At 36.7% G+C, this 12,485-nt stretch overlaps 1 protein-coding gene across 9 annotated transcripts in view; it reads right to left on the reverse strand.

Moving 5' to 3' along the window:
* Nucleotides 1-12,485, reverse strand: part of PIK3C2G (phosphatidylinositol-4-phosphate 3-kinase catalytic subunit type 2 gamma) — a 333,216-nt gene that overhangs the window by 61,896 nt on the left and 258,835 nt on the right. For all 9 annotated transcript variants that reach the window (XM_064735090.1, XM_064735079.1, XM_064735101.1 and 6 more), the window contains 3 exons: nt 10,528-10,657; nt 8,277-8,413; nt 5,943-6,112 (listed from right to left, as the gene is read on the reverse strand). In XM_064735090.1, coding sequence (XP_064591160.1) covers nt 5,943-6,112; nt 8,277-8,413; nt 10,528-10,657 — 437 coding nt within the window. The remainder of the gene's footprint in view (nt 1-5,942; nt 6,113-8,276; nt 8,414-10,527; nt 10,658-12,485) is intronic.

The following is a 12,485-nucleotide window of genomic DNA, read 5'->3' on the forward strand; positions in this document are numbered from 1 at the left end:
GACTGTGTATGAGAAGAGCTTCTCCTGAATATAAATGTATGTTCGAGTGCATGTGAGAACAGCTCCTTTGAACATAAAAAATGTGTACAGAAAGCTTTCAGAGAAAGGGGTGATACAACACAATGTTTCTAATGGGAGCAGGGAGGAGAAAATACTCATCTCTATGAACAGTTACACTTTGAAAAGGACAACAAATAAAACCATAATCAAAATGGACAGTGACCAGGATGTCTTTTCCCCCTTTTCTTTCTGTTTTATTGTTAAACTTCCCATCTCTGGAGCCATATCCTACCAAAAAAAATCTCAGGGTGGCTAATAGAATGAGAAGGAGGGAAGAGAAGAGGGGGAATTTAATAAAAAGTCACTTAAACACCTCATGTGCAGCCAATCTCCCAAAGCAGAGGGAATTCTGCTGATGGCTCTGGAAGCATCAAGCAGCTTCTCCTGCCCACATGATTATTAGCAGGAATACCTGATAACTCCTTCAAGAAAGTGAAGCTAGGAAAGCAGTTTATGGCACTCTTGGAGTGAAGGAGAAGCCAAGAATAATTCTGACAGCTGCAGCAGACAAGAACTGGTATCCAGGAAACTCAATTCAACAAGAACAAGGCTCTTGCATGAACAGAACTGGACATTGTCAAATCCACACAGTATGAAAAACAGTGCCTCCCTTAACTGTCTGAGAACTTAGAAAAGAATAACAAAATAAAAAATGGAAATATGAAGTGGGCAGTGAACATAATTTACTCTGATTTCAAAGCATTTCAGTTGAATTCTCTCCACAAAAGGGTATTAGTGAAAAAAACCCCAAAAAACCAAAACAATGCAAACCACCCAAAAAACAAAACCAAAAGAAAGAAAGAAAGGGCAAACTAGGATGCAGGCTCAATAAAGCCAAAGACAGCAGAGTGCATCTGAGCCCTCTGACTGCAGTTTGTGCTGTTCATGCTTGCTCAGACTCAGCCTGTGCACTTGGTGCTCAATTTGGGACAAATATTTGACTTTCAAAAGTGATGGATTTCTTCCCTGATAAATTCAAGCCCATTTAGGCCTTGTCACCTTGGAGATGATGCTGTTTCACCTACAGGTTTTTGTGCATTTTTTCACTTTCTTTCTTTATGTGGATGGCAGGATTTAAACATCTCTATAATCTTATTAAGATCATTTGGGCTACTAAGGTGCTTTAAGTCATGAAACGAAATCTTTATGGGATTGCACTCAGATTTTTGGAGGGTGGCATGCAGGAAATGCTGAAAATGAATAGTGACAAAGAATTAGGAGTTACCCTTTCACAGAAGGCAATAAATCCAGACCTATCATGTCAGAAAAAGAAATATAAACTGCAGAGAATGAATTCTTAACGCTGAAAATACCCACTAAAATCTTTCAACATCTAATACAGGTTGGTAGAAGTTTTCATGCACAAATTTAGAAAAAAAGTGATTATGCTTTCAAGTTTTTACTTTCAAGTTTTTGACTTTGTGTGGGTATTCTAAATAAAGTTTTTAAAGGGTAAAAAGCAAAAAAAAGTAAAATGTGTTATTCTCAAATTCTTCCTTCTTCCCCATTTTTCCTTTTTTAAGAAAAAAAGAGAACAAACCTTGATACAATACAATAAAAAATGCAGACAGAACTTATATTCCATGTCCACATGCCAACACTTTTTTAGAAAGAAATACCTGAAAAGATTTTTTTAAAATCAGCACCTCTAGTGAGACATTAACATATATTTTAGGTTGTTAACACTAAAAATGAAACATGTTACTTTTAAAATAAAATAAAAAGAGGCACTACATTTCTATGTACTCAGATGTTCTGCAATCCTTCTCAATATAATAAAACACCAGCCTAGGAAGGAAGTGTGGGAAACATAATTTTCCCATATTTTTGGAACTTCCCTAATAACTGGAATTTCCCAAAGGAATAGTCAGGCTGCCTGTAGTAATTAACTTTAAAGAAGAAAACCAGCTTAGCAGATTTAAATTCTGGGAAAGCCATGCCAAGAGCCAGGATTAGTTTGGCAAAGGGACAAGAGGGTCTCTGTGATTCAGATCAGGGAAATGAAAAGGCCAGTGAGTGCTGGGGGTAATCAGGATGACTGGGTATTGAAGGGAAAGAATGGACCCTGATGTTATCAAAAGGTGGATTTGCAGTGTGCCATGAGCTGCACCAATTTGTGTCCTGCCACCAAGACCCACACTGCACATGCCTGAGTGGAAAATGACAGATGACAGAGCTGGAAGTGACTGGTAGAGGGGAGGATGTGATTGTCTGCTGAATTTTTGGATTAGTTCAGTTAGCACAGGATTTAAATAAATTTCTGGCTGCTTAATTCACCGAGGAAGGAATGATCAAAAGGAACTGGTCAGAAGTGAAAGGAAGGAAACAAAGGTGAGCAAAGCATGGCAGGTAAAGCCATGATCCAGACACCTTCCAAATCATTTGATCAGGACTGACCTAGTCTTGAATGATAATCTGGATAACATTACACCTATTTATGTGTGAGTGGGTCTGAGATCATTCCCGCAGAACACTCAATAGATGAAGAATAAGGCAGTTATATGAAGAAAATAAACAAGAAATATTTCTTTGTACAGTTTGGAGTGTACCTGCAGACTTGCCTGTTTTAGGGGAATGTAGGTTCAAAAGTGGAGGCTGGGTTAGAGAATGAAAGGAGCATTTTATTACTGCTAGCAGAAGGTGTCATTCAGTGTGATTAAAAAAAATATAGGAAGAGAAGATAATGAAATCTCATGGTTCAGTAGGAAAGTTCCCTGTGGGACTTTGGGAATAACTCTTCTGCCAAGCTCTCTGTTATTATGCTATTGGTTAGATCATAAGTCTGCCTCCAACACCGCTGAGATATTAGCTCTAGATGATACCTCAGGTTTCAGCTTTTATATTTTTCAGGTTCTGTGTTGTTTTAGTGTGTGGGTCTGGGCTTCCTATTATGGGATGGTGAGCTCTGTGCACAGAGCAGGGAGACAAAACAATTCCTACTCCAGCCGGGCACCAAGGACAAATGACCCAAATCTCAGCCCAGGAGCACAAACCCCGTGGGCTGGAGAGAGAAAAACAAGCAGGGTGGGACTGCCTGGGCTAAAGCTGGAATGGGACAATGAACTGCAAGGTGCAAATGGAGCAGAACTGATCCCAGGGACAGAGCCCGTGCCCGGCCGTGCATTTTGGGGCCATTTTGGTTCATCTTGGGTGCAGCCCTGGCTGGGCTCTGGTGCTGCCCAAGGTGCATCCATGGAGGAGATCCTGTGAATAAATCCCTGCTTTATTCTGTAACTCTGTCCAGCCTCTGTTCTAGGGCAGCCTTCACAAGGCACCATAGATCCAGGGAAAGATGGGTTATTGGTATTATTTAAAGTATTTACTGCACTGTGAAGGCACATAGAGAAAGAAAGTTCCTGATTCCTCTCCCCTCTCACACCAGGAAGAACTGATTTTTGACTTGGAACCAAAACTGAGCAGACTTATTGGATATCATTTAAAGATGAAGGCAGGAAGTAGAAAAGTTTACTAATCCCCTTTTTATGGTCTTTACAGTCAGGAATGCAAAAGTGAGCGTGACTGGATGAATGTGTCAGCTCCACCAGGTTCTCTGGAGACTCAGATTGGGTGTGACAGAAGAGCAGCAGCCCACGTGTGTGAGCCCCTGGCTGCCAAAGCACTTCTGGAACTTCACTTCCATCAGAAGAAGGACTGGATGCTGCACAGGACCTATCCTCAGGAAATTTTCTGAGGAATTAGATTTTCGTAATGACAAAAAAAGCACTCCCTGAGGGCAGGAAATATAATCAGCTTGCAAAGCTCTGTATAATCATTCTGTAAGGAATGATTGTTTTAAAAACTTTGGGCAGTGACCCTTCATTGATCTGCATAGATTTCATTTTACACTCACACACAAAAAAAGATTTGCATGATGTGTGTAAACCCCAGGTAGAAGGGTTTGCACCAGATGTTTTGCATTCTTTAATGCTCCTTTGGACCCCCAGAAATGTATGTCAAATATCTACTGTACAAAACTCCCCAAGGGTCAGCACTAAGAATTCTTAGATTTGGCAGCATTGTGCTGCTGTTTTTGCAATATTATTTTAGAGTATGATATTCTGGGAGTGCAAAAAAAAAAAAACTCAAATAAAAATCTAACAAGAACTCAAATAAAAGTGCAATATAAGAGCTGTTAAAGAAACCAGAGGCCAAAGCTGTTTCAGGACTTGCCTTGTGGGAATGAGTACATAGAACTAGCACTGAGAGCTTCAAATTTTGAGAGAACCTGAAGTTTGTGACCTGTAAAAATGTGATGTCTCTGTGCTACAAATAATATGTTACATTTTATGAAGGTGAATACAACTAATAAGAACAATAGTCATTAATGGTGTATCACTAAAACATTAATACTTTATCTGCTCAGTTTCCTGTGGGCTTGAGGAAAACAATGATTATCCCATGGTGTTTGCAACCTGCTCTTAGGTGGGAGACCCAGTCTTCCCAAGGAATCATGAGGGCCATCCATGAATGGAGGTCCTAAATGTGTGATTTTATTCTGTAGTTTAAACTACACACTGCACTGAGAAATGGGAAAAGAGGCTGATGTTTGTGGAAGTGATTATATTTTAAGTTTTCATAGATTTAGTAAGAAAGTGTAGCATAACTGAGCTGTAAACTGGTAACATTAATATCTATTTTTTATTATTGCTACTACATAATTTAAATTTGGTTGTTGTGTCCCCTCTTATATTTGCTTCATCCTGCTGTTCACTCCACTAGGAAATTTTTAGTTTATGTAAAATTACTACTCAAGGAAATCCCTGCTAGGTTCTAACAGGAGTTTTGCTGTCGAGAAGGATGCAGCACTTGAGGAGTGTGGATGAGTATGTTTTTATTACTCTGCTCTGCTTTATTCTTTCCACAGCAAATGAGGGGGATTAAGGGTGCATATCTTGAATGATGGATGATGATTCTAAGCACTGCAACTAAATCTTTTGACTGCTTGACTTAGAAGTACTTATTATCCTCATCAGCCTCCCTCATAGCAATACTCCCATGCTGTTATGTCTGACACACTGAGATAGTCTGGAGCAGGAAAAGGCCAGCTTAACATTAAAAAAAAAGAACAAAAAATAAATAAGAAAATTAGCTCAAACTTAATTTTGATACTTGTTCTGGAAGTTTTCAGAAAACATGGATGAAAGACATACACAACTACTCATCACTAAAAGGGATAATTCATCCATTTATTACTCTGCTGTAAAAGCTCCTTTGTGTTTTGTACATATTGGCATTATCTTACCCTTATTCCATTTCTATTCTTTCCTTCATAAAATGTTCACATTAGGAATTAGATAGATGCTCACACTGTTTGATTTATCCTCAGCATGACATAGGTACATCACACCTACCAAGGTAACCAGATATTTGCAAAGCAACCCCTGAGCTCACCGTGGTTTGATGTGGAACTTGTAAAGATAATGAAAAAATTTGCAAATTTACCCACAGAGGCATAATTTAATTATTCTCCATGTCCATTTGGAAAATTTGGTTCCTTCTCTGAATATGGGAAGAAGGTTTTCAATTAGACAGATACATGGATTTGGATCCATTTTAGGAACCCTCCTCTGTTGGGAAAAAAAAGCAATGGACATCAGAATTCTTCTGTTCTGGTCACTACTGAACTACATCATTCAAATTCCTGAACCAAACAAGGAATTGCATTTTTCTTTAACACTGAAAAGGGATCTCCAACATCTTTGAATCCTTTTCAAGTAATTCCTAAACTTTTGAGAAGTTTTAAGAAACAACAAAAACATGTTGTTTTGGAAAATACAGGAAGGAAACAAAAAGAAAGTGTAATCACACTTGTATTTTTTTCTTATGGGAGTTGATAAGGCTATGGAATTTAAAGTTTACTGTGTGTTACTATAGATACCAACCTTCTGATGCTTCCAAACATCTGTGCATGACCCAAAAATCTTCCAAAATCTATGTGGAACATGTGCCCAGCTTTTGTCAGCATGATGTTGTCACTGTGTCGATCACAGACTCCCAGGATGAAGGTAACAACACACCAGCCAGCACAGGAATAAAAAAAATTCCTTATGGCCTAGGGAGTACAACAAAAAGTCTTACATGAAATATCCAGATGTATTTGTGATAAACAAATAACGTTGTGTTTAAAAACAATAAAATAAAGAATTTTAAAAATAATTTTTAAAATGTAATTTTACAAATGTTATGCTTGTTGCTAACCTGTTAAAAAACCTCCAACAAACTGTTAAACCTTTTGAACCTGTTAAAATTTTACCAGGCAATTTTGAAAAGAGATTCATGAGACAGGTCTGAGTAAGAATGGTATAGGCATGGCACTAAAAGATTTCAAAGTTACAGCACAAGAACAATATTATGCATGAGGCTTTCACCTTTTCTGGAAGTCTACAGAAAACTTTAAAAAAAAAGGTGCTTAAAAAAACTCTTCTTGGCAGGAAGTTGGCATTTTATGTTCAGTGTTCTGCAGGCATATTGCAAAAAATCTGCTAGGAAATTATTTGCAAATAATTGCACAAATAATGCACAAATGTAACCATTTGCTTTGTAAAAGGTGCAGGTTGCTCTACATCCACTGCACCATTTTGTACCTCCTTTAATTTTTTTCTCCAGAACTCAGTTCATGTCCCATGAATGTAAATCACAATGTATACAACGTAATATAGAAACCCAAACCATCCTAATCTGGATCTTAATGTTTTTTGGATAAAACCTACATCATCCAAGGCAAATAATTATTTAGGCTTTCAGGAATTCCCTGCAGATGCAAGATGCCACCTCCAATGGCAAAACTTAGGCCACAGCCCAAGAGTTGGCTGAATTTTGTGTCTAACTGTGCTACTTATTCACTTTGATGACCTTGGATAAAACACTTAAGCTTTCTGTGATTTTGTTCACCCAACTGTAAAATGAGGATATTAAAGCTTGTCCTGCACCAGTTTTCTGAGCACCTTAGATCCAGTAATGTATGAGTAAAGAATTATGAAGAAGCAAAAAAAGAGAAAGGTTCATTTACTAGCAAGCACAAAGGGAATGCAAGGCAGTAATTTATGTATTTCCTATGTAATCAGATCTGACTGCATTTTATATACTTAAAAAATTGGAAGAAATTGGGTAGGAATTGTTTTTAGAATATTCCACATGAATGGTATTTTTTGCAAACAGCAGCTGCAGCAAGAAATCAAATTTTCACTCAATAACTAGCAGTGCCTCACTTTTGAATTGAAATGTTGTCTACACTTCTACCATAAAACTGTAAACACAAAAACTTGTAAAAAAACCCCATTCTTCACATATTACTCCTGTTTAATAGAATAAAATGATATATGAGGAATTCAAGAGTTCGTAGTCAAAAGGTGGATGAGAAAATGCCTATGGAATAATTACAAAATTACTAAACTTTACCAAACATATTTATAATACACCTCTGCTATAATACACAAACTGCTATAAACGTATTTCATTCTCAGAGTGCTAAATAATCAAAGCTCTCCTCTAAATTTAACATTTTGGCCCCTAATTTATCATTTCACCGAAAAAGGATTATAAAAACTGTCCCAAAGCCACAAAAATTTAGATTTTTTTCAGGGGCCTCAGAAAATGATCACCCAACAAGAAACAGATAGAAAGAAAGGAACTGATAGAAAGTTTTCCTTGGAAAATGTTTGCTTCCATACATAAAATATACATTTTTTTGGCTCATGCAGAACATCTAGTTTCATAAAATCAGTGCTACCACGGCATCCCATGAGAACAAATGATAGGAAAAGTATGAGCTTCTGTATTTCAACTGCGACCAGGTGGTTTTGATAAAACAGTTTTCTGCAACCTAGGTAACTGGCATGGTCTTTCCTAAATACAGGAAATATGCCAGGACTTTATGTGGTTTATATAAAATAAAGAATTTAAAGAGCTGACCAAAAAAATAATCTTTTTTCTGAGTTCAAGATAATTTATGTTTCAATTTCTCGTCACTTTGCAACTAAATTTCAAAACATCTCTATGACACACGTTTATACAAAATGCAATAGCATGAACCTGATAAAAACCAATATTTCCTTAGCTAGACAGGGACACTTAAGTGGATTCCCTGGTTTCTCTGCATGAGACTTGTTTGCCTCGTGTCTGAGCCACTCATTTTTGCTGCCTGCTGTAATTTGGTCCTTTTATTTTTCCCCCATGGCATAGCATGAAATGTGTAATCAGCTTCATTATGATGTTACCTCTTGGTAACTTGATTGCAGAGGATGGTGATGGTGAAACCATTTTTTAATTGTGTTTTCTTTCAGTGGTCCTATCAGCCCAGACTCCCTGTGGATCTTTGCTAGGGTGGTAGCATCTGGCACCATCTGCACCAGCCCTAATCAGATGGAAAAGAGTTTGCATTAAAAATCCTCAACTTTAAAAACACAGAAAAACAATGCATAGTGCCTGTTATTTGATCATTCCATGCAGGAAAAAAAAAAAAACCACCAAAAAACCATCAAGTTAAAGCTAAAAATAAGTAAATAAGCTAAAATAAAAAGTTTAAAGTGAAAAATAAATAAATAATTAAGTTTAAAAGAAATAATAAATAAATAAGTTAAAAAGAAATAAAAAATAAGTTAAAAGCTAAAAATAAATAAATAAGTAAAACCATAAGTTAAAAGCTTAAAAATTACAAATGCAGCGCAAAATATAGAACAATAAATATATATATATTGTTTTAATCTTGCTCTTTGGAAATTAGAAATAAAGGGCACTGAGTGGAAAGGGTTCAGTTCTGTGAAGGAGAAATAAAATCATCAATAACAATATTGTGGAAATAACTGTCTCAAAGTACCAACAAGGTGAACGATCCAGTGAGATTCAACGTGGGTGGAATTACACAAAACTAAAAAAAATTTAAAAGTAGGATCTGATATTTACTAATATATATAATATTATATATATTGTATAGTATATAATACAAAATATAAATATACTGTAACAATAGCATATCTATTTATGCATAATACATATAAATTATAATATACATACATATGTATATTATAATAATTATAATTACTATATTATATATAATATATATGTTTTATATATTTTTATCTATTATATTTTTATTTATTTATATATATTGTCATCCTCCTGATCTGCAGAACAGGGAGAACCTTCACTAAGAATCTGACTTACTGACAGACTCCTCTACTTCACCACGCCTGGAAAGTGGAATTCTACCAATGCTTTATTCACCTTTCACTGAATTACAGTGAAATTTTTCACTGAATTTCATTGAAAAGTGATTTCTGTGTTTGCATGACCATGAAATTACCATCTCCCACCCCCTTGTGTGGGAAAGGTGGCCATGGAGGAAGTCATAAGCCTAGGACTTGGAAAAACTGTGTACCCAAAGCTCCCCTAAGGTTTGGGTACACGTGCCCTATGCGACCACAGGCATGTCACTTTATCCTTAATAATTAACTGTAAATCTTTATCCTTAATAATTAACTGTAAATCAATTATCTTAGCACTGATGTGAACTCGTGAGGAAAGACATGTTTAAAATCTGTGAGCCACTGAGGGGTTTTGCTGCTGTGATGCTGGAAGGAAGAGACCGTCAGGGAGAGAATATTATTTGCAGATGATCCCTGTATCTCTCTTGGCAAACATCAAATTAAGCATTAGTATATAGAAGAGTCTATATATAATGTCATGTCCAGAAATAGTATTCTTGTATTATCTGCCTTTGAAGCAGAAGCTTTCAAGCTTTGATTTCCATCCCACAAAGAAGGGAGGAGATTTTTCCAGGTCACCACCACCACATGCCTTGTGTCTGAACTCATCTATACTTTTCTCTTATTTCCTTTAGATCATTCCTCCTCTCTCATGTTCACTTTGTGGCTCAGAGAGCAACGATTTTCTTTTAATTTTTCTATTTTAATAGCTTTTGTACAGCAGGTAATCTGGATACATCAGCCTTCTCTTTGAGCTAGGATTATTTCCAGTAGAAGATTTGGTCAGGGAAATATAGGCAGCTTACTGCTGTCAGCAGATTTCTACAGCAAGCAATTGGTGTCCCTGCTACAGCTCTGCTACAACAACCATAAAAGAGAGAAATAGAGCTTTCAGATGAGTCAGGCCTGCCCTAAGCAACATAAATCACAAGAATAATATTTCAAAATCAACAGCACAAAGCTGTCATCACTTGTCTGCAGGTACTTTGTGTAGCCACATGCATCTAGACTCATTTAAGCATCTATGTAGGAATACACTGGATTAAATCTTCAGTAGCTATGGCCAATTTTCTCCAAAGCCCTCTTTTTGATATGTGAATTTAAGGATGTTTTGCAAGCTGACAGTGTTGAGGCTTTTGGAAAATTCTAGTTGCTACAAAATCCATTGAGTTCTAGAGAGGCAGAATAAATAAATCTTATATGGCACTGTTTACATGAAATATGAATAATGTAATACAGGCTCCTTTTGTAATTTAAGACTGACCTTGTCCTTTCCCTGTAGATAAACACCTGTAAATGATCATTTGCATATCCAGTCCCTCTTGGAGCCAAATGTTGTCCATCAGGTGAATAATTTGCAGAACCAACATATCTTGACGTAGATCATCACCTATCTGTGAAAATTGCACATGAAATTCAGTTTTCTTCTTCAATACCAGACAGAAATAATGCCCTATTTAACTGGGACTTTTTTCCCCACCAGAGCAGCTACATTCATTTCAGTAACTCTGTCTTGTTTTCCTTCAAAGCTCCTACTTACCTCTCAATAATCTCAGGAGAGGACAGAGTAGATGGCACACACAGAGACAGTTCTGGCAGCCACTGAGATGGTAACAAATGATCCCTGCTTAACTGTGGCCTTTCTACTTGTTATTCCTATGTAATTATTAGAATTTGGAAATTTAATCCAGAGCTAGGATCCTAATTTAGTTACATTTTAAAGTCTCCTTAATGCTGGATCCCTGTGCACAAATGACAGCGTTTGTCTCACATTAAGCCTCACAACTTGGTATTTGCAAGGGAACTTTATCACAAATTTACATTTAATCCATAATGTGATTCATATTCAGTTCCAAGCAGTGATGACCCCTCTCCCCATGGAGTTAGTCAAACAATAATCTCAAGGAAATGGGGCTTTAATTGTAGCCACAAGAATTAATGAAGAGATTATTTTCAACCATGGCTGAGTAAATGGCCTGCGAAAACAACAGCCCTGATTTTCTCTTTTCCCCCATCCCACTCCATGTAAAATATATAATTTTTATTGGTATTTCAAGTGCCTTATTCTTTCATTACATTCTTTTTACACAAGTATTCCAGTCTACAGACATTTACTCCCAGGAAAGTACTTGAGGAGACAAAGTCATCTTAAAAAGACAAAATATCTTTCTCTATTTTTCTCTCATCAAAAGACTCCAATTAATTCTCCTTAGCACCTAAAAATGTAAAAATATCTTATTCTCTCCACTTACCTTCCCTCACATATACAGTGGGAAGACAATTTAGTAAGATACCCTTATCATTTACTGTGCTTATCATTTATGTATGAGTTATCTGTCATGAATAAGCAATGGAACCACAGTACAAGCAAAAGGTATTTTAGCACAATGTTTTGCTGACAGGAGAAGGTGACAGCAGCTAAAATACTTTTACAGCAACTGGACAATGAGCTGCTTGCTGAACATTACTGGGTAGGAAAAAAATTGTTTGAGAAGAACCAATGCAATTGTTTAAAAGCCCCATGAGCAGGTGTTTGCTCATGTAGGTAGGAACCTGCTACTTAATATTGATTCTCAGATGAAACAGCACATGAAACAGGTTTCTAAATGTTCAGAAAAACTTAAAATTGCTAATTTCTCCCCTTGGCAGGCCTGGAAAGCTTACTTCTATTTCTGAGAATCACAGCTGCTCTAAAGGGCAAGTTAATTTAAGACAGTATAGAATCTGGGTTTTTAAAAAAATTATTTATATCAATTTTTTAGATTTCTCATTTGGAAAATGATTCTGCAAAATACCTAAGAATAATGCCATTGGCAACCAACCATTTTTTACCCATCAGCCATTTTATGAACTTGTGTTCTTCTCTAAAACCAATATCCACTTTTAGGGAAGACTTTTGCTCTTTCAAAAGAGAACTAACTTTGAAATTGTCTTTTGTGGATGTGCTGAACTCTGAAGCTTTTCTAGGTGATAACTGCAAAATAAAGCAGAGTTTATTTTGAGTCAGTTCCTCCAAGTAGCTCCAATCAGACAGAGCTCCTCTGCCGCCTCCTCCAGCTCCACCTTCCTCAGCCCATTCCCCCACACTGGCTCACAGGGGCAGAATTAGGTTTGTGTGGCAAATGGAGCCTCCAACACTCCAGTGTTTTGATTTTTTAGAGACATATGGATGAGGCTGAGGGTTCAGTCATTCTGATCTATCTCTTCTCTGACACCTGTCCT

The sequence above is a fragment of the Zonotrichia leucophrys genome, chromosome 1A (assembly GCF_028769735.1).
Source record: "Zonotrichia leucophrys gambelii isolate GWCS_2022_RI chromosome 1A, RI_Zleu_2.0, whole genome shotgun sequence".
In the NCBI taxonomy this organism is placed as follows: Eukaryota; Metazoa; Chordata; class Aves; order Passeriformes; family Passerellidae; genus Zonotrichia; species Zonotrichia leucophrys.